This window comes from Ornithorhynchus anatinus, chromosome X2 (assembly GCF_004115215.2).
Source record: "Ornithorhynchus anatinus isolate Pmale09 chromosome X2, mOrnAna1.pri.v4, whole genome shotgun sequence".
Classification (NCBI taxonomy): domain Eukaryota; kingdom Metazoa; phylum Chordata; class Mammalia; order Monotremata; family Ornithorhynchidae; genus Ornithorhynchus; species Ornithorhynchus anatinus.
In genome coordinates this window covers 9,360,187-9,371,934 of record NC_041750.1, presented here as the reverse complement: position 1 = coordinate 9,371,934, position 11,748 = coordinate 9,360,187, and the positions used below count along the sequence as shown (strand labels likewise).

Sequence of the window (11,748 nt, the reverse complement as noted above, 5' to 3'; positions counted from 1 at the left end):
TGTGTGTGCACGCACACACACACGTGTGTATTTGTGCACATGAAAAATGACAGGGAGGGGGGTGGGGAGGGACTGGTATCCCCACTCTGCTCTGCCCTGGGGACTTGACCTCCTCCGTCCCTCTTTCTGATTAAACATCTAAATATGACTACTTCCCCATTCTCTTGGGGGACAGGGCAAGAAGGGTTCCTATGGGGACCACGGGAGGGCTTTGAGGGCTGGTGCCGGGGCTGTGATCCTCTTCCAGATTCTGACCGCCTCTGACCACCTCTCCTGGGTGGCTTCCACTGCAGGAGTTGGAACTAGGGTCCAGGACCTTGGCCTAGTGTCCCTGCCTTGGGGGCAGAGGGGTCTTGCTCGGTCTTCCACCTCAGGCCCCTGACCAGGCAAGGAGGGAACTATAGGGAGGAGGTGACAGACAGCCCAACCCCTGGTCCTGGGGAAGAAGCTGGTTTTGGAGAGAAGAAAACAAAATGACAGGGGCCACCAGGTGGTTTCATTTATTTTATTTGTAGTGTACTAGACTGGGGGAAGGTGGAAGCCATCTTCTCCCACCCCTCTGAGCAGAAGATTTCAAACCCTTCCAACCCCATCTTTAAAACAAACAGAAGGCCCAAACAGAGTTTGGCAGGGCCCCGGCAACCAGTTCCCAGAGCAGGGACCGCCCTTCCATTAAAAAACCCAGTGGAATCCCTGAGCTTCCCCTACTGGGCCCACTCCACCTTAGGATGCAGCTAACCGGGGAGTGGGCTCTGCTCAATTCACTCTTTGTTGCCTGTAAGGAATCTTAGCCAGGCACCAGGAGGGGTTAGCCGGGAGCTTCAGTGCTTCTCGCTAAGCCGGAGGAGCAGGGGATGGGTTCGGGCAAGGGGCCCCCGGCGGGCATTGGTGGCAAGCCGTTGCTGGGCCAGGAAAGACTGGGCGTGCGGGGGGCCAGGGGCACGTTCTTCTGTGGCCCGCTGCTGCAGCGCCATCCCCTGGAGAATATAAGTGGAGCTCAGCTCCTGGCGGTCCCGCCCCTGTGCCCTCCTGTCATGTGCTAAGACGCCTCTGTTCAGCAGAGTCACCCTGCACTCACCATGTTGTACCAGGCACTGATGATGAGCTTCTCCTCCTGTTCCCGCTGAGACTTGCTCTTCTCAAAGTCAGTCTGAGATGAGAAAGGTTTAGGAAGTGGGGAGGAAGAATGTGCGTGAGAGAGAAAAAAGTGAAGGAGTGTGTGGTGTGTATGTGGGGGGGGTGGTGGGCGGTCCCCTAGTTGGGGAACCTAAGCCTACTTGGAGAGTAAATCAGGGCAGCTCAGAGTGATGTTCCCTTAACACTCCCAACCCAGGGCATAAGGCAAGCGCCAGACTCACTTCCAAATGGTGGATCTTGATGTCCTTCTCCTGTAATTGGGTCTTGAGTGCCTGGATCTCCAGTGGCACCTTGACTGGGCGCTGACGGGGTTCCAAGGTCTGGAAGACCTGGGTTGGGTGCAGAGCCCTGGCAATTAGTCTGAATCCTCCTGGCCCAATTACTGCGGAAGGAGGGGCCCACGGGGCCTGAGAGCTAGGTGTCTGGGACCTGCCAGCAGAGCATCTGACCAAAAGGGTTAGCACCTGCCCACACCCCACACCTGACAAAGTCAACCTAGACGGGGGTGGAATGAAAACAGCTGAACCCAACCACCTGTCTCAGGCAGGGAGATGGCCATCCACACCCACTCCTCTGAGCACCCCCAAACTCACCGTCTGCGATCTTTCCACATAACGCCGATATCGCTCTTCCATGGCTCGTAAGTCTTCATCCTTCTGCTGCAGACTCTGCTGCAGCTCTCCAATCTTCTTTACCACTACGGGGTGGGGAAGCACTTTGGCAGGGGCCCAGGGTCAGAGGTGACAACAGCCTGCCTAGATTGGGCTCTAGGCCTGGGAAATGAAGCAGGGAGGGAGACTCTGAAGACCAAAGGAAGGGGAGAGGGGAAAGGAAGCTTACTGCTGCTATCCACCCGGGGCTCCAGCTCCTCGATGTATTCCCGCTTTCTCTGCAGCTCTGAATGTGCTTCATGCAGCTTCTCCCTGCAAATGCACCAGGGGGAGGGAGCTCACAGCCAGGCCCCCAGCCTGGGGAACCCCCTCAGCCAGAGAACCCTCAGTGTCCCAGACTCACAGATGCTCCTCCAGCTTGCGCTTCAGGAGGGAGGACTGCAGAAGAGAGGATAAGAGATGAGGCCAAGGTCCTGCGTACCAGGCACTGACCTCTCCCAGCCATCATCCGTCCCCAGCTCTCACAGCAGGCCCCATCTCCGCGCCACCGCCACCACGCCCTAGGGCACAGCAGCCCCATGCAGAGTGTGCATGGCCAGAGCTCCTGAGCTGGGTACTCACAATGGCCTAGTGGTCAAACCAGGTGGCAGTCAGAGAAAGAAAGAGAAATAGGGAAGGAGTTAGTGAGGGTGTTGCAGGCGACCAGGGACCCAGACCATGGTCTGCAGGCTGGGCAGGAGAGAGAAGGCTTAACGTCTGCCTCTCCCTCTAGTCGGTAAGCTCCTCGTGGGCAGGGGAGGTGCCTACCAACTCTGTCTTATTGTACCCTCCAAAAAGCTTTAGAATAGTGCTCTTTCTACCGTAAACACTCAATAATTACCACCGATTGATTCAGGCCAGGCCTGGCCCAGGGGCAGGCACCGGCTGGTGGCAACTTCCAGGGACCGTCCCCTGCCAAGTACCGAAAAGTGTTTCCTGGCACGTTGCGGTCCACCCGATGGGTAAGCTCTGCTGGGAACCCCACTACGTATCACTCGGATGAGGGCGGGTGTGATGTGGCCCAGATGGGTGTGGACAAAAAGCAAGCAAACCCTCCTTGACTCTGGGGGAAGAGATGCTGCTGAGGAGGGAGACCGGGAGGGGGCATCTCGGTTCCACAGTGAGGGAGGGACTTGGGGCGGCGTGGCAGCACCCGCAAGGAATCCGGGTGGCTCTGGGCCGTGTTGGACTGGTCACCCAGGGGCACCCTTGGAGACAGGCACTCACATCTTCAGCCTTGCTGCCCTGATCCTGCAGTGCTTTCTGCAGCTCCTCCACCTGTGCCCGCAGCTCTGCCATCTGCTGCTGGTTCAGCCTGGGGCGTGGAGGGGGGTAGTGGGAACAGAACGTGGCTCAGGATCCCGCTCCCTGGTTGGGCAAGAACCCCTCCTGCCCTCGGATCATCTGGCCCCAAGTACCTGTGCTGGGTCTCCAGTCCGTGCTTTGCCCGATTTGCCTCCTCCAGCTGCGCCTGCAGCTCTTCTTGCCGCTCGCGGTCGGCGGCCTCCTGCACACACAGCCGTTTATTCTCCAGCTGCAGCCTCATGATTGTTTCCCTGGGTGGGGGGGAGGAGGAGGAGAAGGAGGCTATTGCGGGGGGGCATTCTACCCCCACCGAGGCCTAGTCGACGAGATGTGTCCACAGAGAGTCGGAGTGGGGAGCAGGGACAGCCTGGCTCTCGGGTAGCAGTCACGGTCCAGAGTGGCACTCAGGAATCTACCACAGCTCCCTCCTCTGGGGCACTACAGCTCCCAACCCCAGGTGGGCTCCACCCCGAGTCAGGGCGCACATACGTACTTGAGCTCAGCAGGCAGGATCTCTGCAGCCAGGTTGTCCATGGATGAAGATGTTCGCTCCAGCAAGGAATCTGGGGTCCGGAAGCCAGTCAGGCAGGCCCAGCCCTGGCACTGAACCCTCAGGCTTGCCCATTTCTCCATCCCCGCACACCAGACAAGGGCCCTCTTACAGCCCAGCTGAGCAGGTAAGGCAGCATCCACGAACGAAGGGTGCTTTCACCTTTCACCCCACCTGGGGGATGGGGCGCACAAAGGCCACCTGAGACACCCTCACCAAGATCCCGCAGCCCATGCCAACTCACCCGCCTGACTCAGGCACTTCTGCTGCACCTGGGCACAGCGCAGCTCCTCATTGGCCTCGCGCAGGGAGTCCCGCTCAGCAATGAGCCGCTGGGGAGGCATGCGGGGGTCAAGGGGGTCTTCTGTGGCCCAAAAGGGCCAACAGAGCAGGCAGGATATGGTTAAGAAGCAGGACTCTGGGGTTCTGCCCTGTTGCGGTGCTCAGAAGGAGGCACTGCTTCCTCTCTGGAACTCAGTTTCCCTCACCTCTGAGGGAGAGGGCGGGCATAGGTTTGGGTGGCAAGAAGGGGGGCGGGGGGGGGGGCGCCTCAAGCCCTGATTTTACATGAGGGGAGGGGGAAGGGCTTGGTGGGAAAAAACACGGAGGGGACCGCCGGCACACACCTCCTTTTCCTTGGTAACCGCTTCATACTTCTCCTCCAGGGTCCGACACTCAAACTGCCACTTCTCAGCCTTCACAGCCTCTTCCCTGTGCCGCCCGGCCAATTCCTGCACCTAGAGGGGAGGCAGAGGGGATTATGGAACTTGAAAACCCACCTTAAATACCGCCCCCCTCCCCGCCCCCAGCACCCCCCCAGACACGGCTTTCCCCATCTCCCGTGTATTCTCCTCGGCCCTGCCAAAGCTGAAATTCCGGGGCCTGGCTCTCGCCGGCCTCTATGGGAGCAGGTCTTATGCCTAATCTGGTTTCTCCTTGACTCCCGCCCTTTAACGGGGTGCCGAAGGGAGCCCAGGACAGGGTGGGAGAATGGAGGGAAGGGGGAAAAAGGGCAAGACCTGCCTCTGCGTGCCCTGTTTTGGTCCGGCCCGGTTCCTCATTCCTCACCCCCCGGCCTCACCTGTCTCTTGTGAGTCTCCAGCTGGGACCGCAAGAGGCCCATCAGGCGTAGCTCCTCCTCCAGCTCACAGGTGCGCTGTAGGTGGCCGGTGTTCCTCTCCTCCAGCAGTCGCACCTGCCGCCTCAGCTCACCCAGTTCCTCCAACCGGCGTCGGGCCGAGCTCAGGGTCGCCTCCAGCCGCCCCACCTTGTCCGACGAATGCCTGGTGGGTTGGGAGGAGTTAGGGGTTGGCCAGGACCCTGGGATCCCAGACGTGCCCGACACCCGGCAGACCCTCTCCACCCACTGCTCCTCACCGGAGTACATCCATCTCATCCTTGAGGGCCTGAGCCTCCTGAGCCAGACTCATCAGCTGATGGTTCCGCTGCTGCAGGTCAACCACCTCACGTTCCAGTTCCTCGCAGCGGAGACGATCGTCCTCTTTCCCGCTCTCCAGCCTGGAGAGGTGTGGAGGCCATGCTCTCCAAGTCTAAGTGGGTGAGTTCCCACAACCAGTCCCCCTTTCCCCCTCAGAACCCACCCCTCCCTACCATCTTTCAGCTTTCCCCGTAACTCCCAGGCTCAGCCTGAGGCATCCTGGCCCCCATCCCCACCCCACCTGAAGTTCTCCTCCTGCAGCTGCTCCAGCTGAGACTGCAGAAGCAGCAGCTTAGAGGTGACACCTGCAGCCTCAGGCCCATCCAGGTGATTTCTCTGCTCCCGGAGGGCCCGATTCTCCTGAGCCAGGCTCTGTTTCTCCTCAGTCAGGAGGGACAGCTGTGAAGGGGGGGGGAGGGGGAGAAGGGCAGGGAGAGACCCAAACTCAGATGCCAGCAGGACAGACAGCAGCTATGCAGCTCCCTTCTCCAATGCAGAAGGCTCTTCTGTCCCCACTCCCGGCCCACCTCCCATCAGCCCAGGGGCCCAGATTATACCAGGGCAAGCACATGGTTAGTGTGCTTGAGGCCTTGGGGAGCAAAGGGTTAAGCACAAGGTTAATAAGAACTGGGACAGGGTAGATTCTTTTTTCTGCCCCAGTGCCCTCCTTGAGCTGGCATGGACCCCGGGGCACTATCCCCACCTTAGAGGGGAAAAAGAGGGAGGAGCCAGAATAACAGGTCAGCAGGCAGGAGGGAGTCCAGAACTTCTCTGAACCCCAACTACAGCTTGGCTTAGATCTCCAGGAGGAGGGGCGGGGGTGGGGGGTAAGAGGGAGTTCATACCTCACAGAGCCCAGTGGGAAAACTAGGGGACAGGGCAGGGAACCGAGCTTGACTCCCTCACATCCTTTCCCTGCCTCCCTTACTAGGGGCCTAAGCCTTGGAGGTAGGGGGGAGGAGGGGGTGAAGAAAAGAATGAGAGAGGGAGCTGAGTTAGGCAGAGCCAGGCTCAGGCACGTGCTCATGCAAGGGGTGTCCCCCCCATTAACACAGGCAAGCAAGCAGAAAGCCAGCACAGCGGGGACCCCGAGGCAGCGACAGGCTGAACCGCGCCCGCACACACTCACCCCGCCGCAATCCAGCCCAGGGCCACCGCTGCCCAACAACCTTCCAGAGCAAATGCGGATGTGGGCAATGGGAAGAGGGGGGCAATTATGGGGCATGGGGGTAGAGGGGACAAGGAAGTTGTGGGTGATGTGGGGGCTTCCATGCCCCAAGGACCAAGCTTCTCTTGGGTCCCCCAGGACAGGTGATTTGGACACAGAGCAGCAGTTCCTGCCTTGGGGTGGGAAGGGTGGGGAGGACATTCAGAGTCAGGGCCTATTGCACACCAGCTAGAATGCAAGAACCCAGGAGGGCCTTGCTCCCCCCACCTTCCCTCCCACCCACCTCCAAACCATAGAGCATCACACATCAGAACAGACATCCCTGACCTCATGCATTTGTAAACACCAAGCTAAAGGAACCCGGGACAGGGCAGGGGAGTGGCTGCTCCCACCTGTTGCTCCAGGTCATGGCAACGCTGCCGTACGTCGTCTGTCTCCCCGAGCTCCTCACTTAGAAAATAATATCTGCGGGACTGGGGAGAGCAGGGAAAAAAGACTGTGTGGTGGCCGGGGGGGAGGGGGAACTGTGGGGCTCAAGAGGCCAAGCCAAGGCCCTGCACCCTCCTCCCTCAAATCTTCCCAGGAAATCTGGGCCATCCTATTTTTGATCCCACATCCCTGGGCAAATGGGAAGACCCTCCAGCCACCTCTCACTGGGTACCTGACTATCGAAGTTGCCATAGGTCTCAGCAGTCAGGGGGTCTGTGCTGTCCTTCATCATGAGCTGGAGGAAGTGGAAGAATTGAAAGTACTCTCAGGTACAGTTGTTTGTTTTTTTTTAAATGGCATTTGTTAAACACTTACTGTGTGTCAAGCACCATTCTAAAACCTGGGGTAAAGACAAGTTGATCAGGCTGGACACGGCCCCTGTCCCAAGTGGGGCTCACAGTCAAGTAGGAGGGAGAACCTTGGGTCTGGGATAGATACAAGGTAATTGGGTTGTCCACATGGGACTCACAGTCTCAATCCCCATTTTACAGTTGAGGAAACTGAGGCACAGAGAATTTAAGTGATTTGCCTGAGGTCAAACAGCAGGCAAGTGGCAAAGCTGGGATTAGAACCCAAGTCCTCTGGCTCCCAGGCCCCCTGGCCCATGTTCTTTCCACGAGGCCACGCTGTTTCCCTATACAACTCACGCTTCTTCTCCCATCCGACTCACAGTGCCATAAACCGAGGGCCAGAAGCCTGGGGACCGCCCCCCTGAAAGTTGGTAGAATAGTTGGTCTCTCAGCCCACAGGCGACAGAAGGGGCAGGAGGAGCCTCACTCCTGGGTCCAGACATTCTCCCTTCGCTCACCTCCTGGATTGCTGTCATCACCACATGCTGCACGGATTCCTCCAAGGTCATGATCCTCTGAATGTGCTCTTGGAGGAGAGAGAGAGACAGCAAAGGCATTGGGAATTCCCTCTTTCTTTCCCAGGGAGAAGGGATGGAGAGAGAGAGGGACAGACACACATGAAGAGAGCCCCGCCACTGGGGTGAGACCCTCCTCTGCTACAGGGGAAAACTTTCTCCTTCCCACTTCTCACCTTGCTTCTTTTCACAGCTGATGGCACAGCCTAACACCAATTGCAGCAGCTTCCCCAGCTCGGCAGCATCCGAAAACTCGCCAATGAGATTCACATCTGGAAGATGCTGGTCAGACACCTGGTGCCCCAGGATCTGCGGTGGAGGGTATAAAACAGAGTCAAGGTAAACCAGGGACAGAGAGTCGAGGATGTTACCCCAATTCCATGAGTCAATAACCACGCCGGGGACTCTACCTTTCAATCCACCCTATCTCCTGTGCCCACTCACCCCCACTGCCCAGAAGCACCTTCCTCTCCCCTGACCTGCTCCCAAAGAAGGGGGAAATCACTCACGTCCTGGGAGTACTCCACCACACTCTGCAGCACTTTCTTCAAGTTGCTCACCTGCCAAGGAGGAGGCCAGCCAGAGTGATTTGGAGCTCCCTGGGCCCCTGCCTCCCAGACCACCTTTCCCTCCCCAGGTTCCATTTCTGGCAGCGAGCCCGAGAAGGGGCGAGAGGCCCACTGGCCGGAGCAGGGACCCCTTGACTCTCTCCCTGTGGAGATGAAGCCCCTGCCTTCCCAGCACCTTTCATTCATTCAATAGTATTTACTGAGCGCTTATTATGTGCAGAGCACTGTACTGAGCGCTTGGAATGTACAAATCGGCAACAGATAGAGACAGTCCCTGCCCTTTGACGGGCTTACAGTCTAATCGGGGGAGACAGGTAGACAAGAACAATGGCAATAAATAGAGTCAAGAGGAAGATCATCTCATAAAAACAATGGCAAATAGAATCAGGGTGATGTACAGCTCATTAAACAAAATAAATAGGGTGATGAAGATAAATACAGTTGAGCGGACGAGTACCTTCAGCCGCCAGTTGTCGCTGGTATCATCCTTGATTCGTAGAAGCCAGGCCTCGTTGAACCAGGAGGGGTCTCTGGGGAAATGGGAAGAAAATCACCTGGAGCCCTCTGACCTGACCTCCATAATAATAGTAATCAAAATAATTATGGTATTTATTAAGCGCTTACTATGTGCCAAGCACTGTTCTAAGGGCTGGGGAAGATACAAGGTAATCAGGTTGTCCCACGTGGGATTTAGTCTTAATCCCCATTTTACAGATGAGGTAACTGAGGCACAGAGAATTTAAGTGACTTGCCCAACCCATCAGACAAGTGGCAGAGCTGGGATTACAACCCACATCCTCTGACTCCCAACCCCGTGCTCTTGCCGCTAGGCCACGCTGCTTCTCATTCCAGCGCACCAACTCTTTGGCCTCTGGGAGGTATCCGGCTCCCGTGGCCCTTTTCCAAGTGTTTAGAACAGTGTGTCACACTCCATAGGCCCTCAAAAACCATTCCTCTAGAAACACCTGGATGGCCCCCCAGTGAACCACTCCCTCCAAATGCTTTAAGCGGCAAGACTTTGAAATCAGGTGAAGGCGAAGGTCCCAACCACGCTGGAATGGGTTCCAGTCCCACTCACATCTGGTGCAAAACATGGGCGATCGTGACCCCACTACTCAGGTCCTGGTGGGTGGTTCTGGGAGTCGGCACATTGAACGTCTGCAACTAAAGCCAGGGAGTGGAGGAAAGAGAGTTAGAGCCTGGGAATCCGAGAACCGTGTGTTAGAGCCTGGGAAACTGAGAACAGTCTGCCCCTCCCTGCAACACACACACACACTCACTCACTCTCTCTCCGTCACCCTCCCCCCTCCCCGGATTTGGACAGCAAACAGCCTCCCAGGGGAGGGGCAGAGAGTCAGGTTGCCTAGATTCTGGACCAGTCGGGGTGTCCCCTTCCCCCTCCAGGTTTTTGAAACTGGGCCTAGGGCCTCCAAACCTTTGCACACTCACCCAGGCTCCGGCCTACATGTTCCCCCTCTCCAACCCTCCCAACTTCCCCAAGGAAGGAGGCTTGGAGCAGGTTGTCACGAGACAGGTAAGCGCCACCTCCTCCAACACCGGGCGGGGGGACAGGAGTGTCTCGACTTGCAGTTGGCAAGGAAGCCGCTGAGAGCAACAGCATTTCCCCCACTTCTCCAAGCGCCCTTCCCTGTTAGGAAGTCGGGAGCGTCGACTTCGCCTGGGAGCGGGGTGGGAAGGCCCGGCTCCGACTGTCTCCACTCCCCAGCAGCCCCCCAGGGGAGCCGAGTGCCTTCCCGGATCGGGGCGCCACGGCAGCTCTCGGGAGCAAAGTCTAGAGTCTTCAGTCGACGCGGTCCCCGCCCCCGCCGAGAGAATTGGAAGGGAGGGGGTGCAACCTCGCACAAAAGCCCCCGGGATCGCTCCTTGAATGGCGGGGTGGTGGGGGAGAGCTGTTAACCCCGTAAATGGTTAGTTCTCCCCGCCCAGGCCCCCACTGGACTCCAAGGGTCGGGACTGTGACTCTGCGGACCGGGCCGGGAAGGAGAGGCCCCCGGCCGGAGAGCCGGGAAGGGTCTGCGGGGGACAAGGGAGGAGGGGATTTAGCGGGAAAACCGGGGGACGGGGAGACGGGGCGGAGGGGGGGGGGCGCCTCAGCTCCGCCCACCCGCCCCCCGTCCTCAGCCCCGCCGGCTTCTTACCCAGGTCAGCAGTGACCCGCACAGCGCGGCCTTGTCCACGTTCATGGTGGCTCCCACGGCGGCCAGACGCGGACCCACTAACCGGAGGAAGACGGAGGGGACCGGAGGCAAAGGCGCCCCGCCCCGCCCCCCTGACGCCAAACCAGCCTCCACGTGACCCTGTCTGAGCGGGGAGAGAGGCGGGGGCGGGCCGGCCGGCCGACCTATCCTACCCGTTGCTATGGAGCCGGAGCCGGAGCCGGAGCCGAAGCCGAAGCCGAAGCCGAAGGATGTCGCCGTCTCTCGCTCCGGGGAGTCGTTCGGTTCAGTTCACCGGCTGGCCATTTTGACTCCGGCTCCGCCGGACGGGAATCTCAGAAATCCCCGGGGAAGAAGATTAAACACTCCCCCGGCCTCTCCCGTTCCTGGGTCTCTCCATTCAGCGTGGCTCAGTGGAAAGAGCCCGGGCTTGGGAGCCAGAGGTCATGGGTTCGAATCCTGCCTCTGCCACTCGTCAGCTGTGTGACGTGGGCAAGTCACTTAACTTCTCTGTGCCTCAGTTGCCTCATCTGTAAAATGGGGATTAACTGAGAGCCTCAAGTGGGACAATCTGATTACCCTGGATCTCCCCCAGCGCTTAGAACAGTGCTCTGCACATAGGAAGCGCTTAACAAATACCAACATTATTTATTATTATCCGTGCTACGTAGTAGTAATAATGATGATGATGATGATGACGGTACTTGTTAAGCACTTACCATTCTAAGCGCCGGGGTAGAGGCGAGTTAATCAGGGTGGACAGCGCCCCTCTCCCACACGATCGAGCCCAGGCCTGGGAGTCAGGAGGGCAGGGGTTCCAATCCCCGGTCCGCCACTTGTCCGCTGTGTGACCTTGGGCAAGTCGCTTCACTTCTCTGGGCCTCAGTTCCCTCATCTGTAAAATGGAGATTGAGACCGTGAGCCCCACCTGGGCTTGTATCCACCCCAGCGCTTAGTACAGCTCCCGGCGCAAAGTGAGTGCTTAACAGATACCAGGAATGATGATGAGTGATCCCCATTTTACAGATGAGGTAGGCCCAGAGAAGTGAAGCGACTTGTCCAAGGTCACACAGCAGATAAGTGGTGGAGCCGGGATTAGAACCCAGGTCCCTCTTACTCCCCAGCCCTGTGCTCTATCCACTAAGCCGCACTGTACTCATTGAGCTCCTGTTCTGTGTGTCATCAAGAGTGTTTATTGAGTGCTTACCGTGTGCAGAGCACTGTACCAAGCCCCAAGGTGAGTACAATAAAGTTAGTAGACGTGATCCCTGCCCTTGAGGAGTTTACAATCCAGTGGAGGGTATAGACACTAAAATAAATTACAGGAGAAAATATAAAAGGTGATCTGTACAGGAGTTAGTGCTTAAATAACAGGATCTCTAAGTATTGTACCTAAGTAC

General features: G+C 57.9%; 1 protein-coding gene across 2 annotated transcripts; it reads right to left on the bottom strand.

Annotated features, from left to right (window-relative positions):
* Nucleotides 1-490: 490 nt before the first annotated feature.
* HOOK2 (hook microtubule tethering protein 2) lies at nucleotides 491-10,451 on the bottom strand. Of its 2 annotated transcripts, XM_029053282.2 has the most exons (23): nucleotides 10,331-10,450; nucleotides 9,250-9,335; nucleotides 8,629-8,701; nucleotides 8,112-8,162; nucleotides 7,779-7,911; nucleotides 7,546-7,613; nucleotides 6,910-6,972; nucleotides 6,641-6,721; nucleotides 5,322-5,479; nucleotides 5,020-5,160; nucleotides 4,724-4,925; nucleotides 4,269-4,379; nucleotides 3,887-3,974; nucleotides 3,586-3,655; nucleotides 3,206-3,343; nucleotides 3,015-3,102; nucleotides 2,370-2,375; nucleotides 2,152-2,186; nucleotides 1,978-2,060; nucleotides 1,731-1,834; nucleotides 1,359-1,466; nucleotides 1,079-1,150; nucleotides 491-977 (listed from the first exon to the last, which is right to left on the bottom strand). In XM_029053282.2, exons 1-23 carry the CDS (start codon nucleotides 10,373-10,375, stop codon nucleotides 822-824), a joined length of 2,160 nt encoding a protein of 719 aa, XP_028909115.1. In that variant the 5' UTR covers nucleotides 10,376-10,450; the 3' UTR covers nucleotides 491-821. The 2 variants fall into 2 exon arrangements, with proteins under 2 accessions (XP_028909115.1, XP_028909116.1); XM_029053283.2 differs by lacking the exon at nucleotides 2,370-2,375 and having other exon boundaries at nucleotides 10,331-10,451.
* Nucleotides 10,452-11,748: the final 1,297 nt, after the last annotated feature.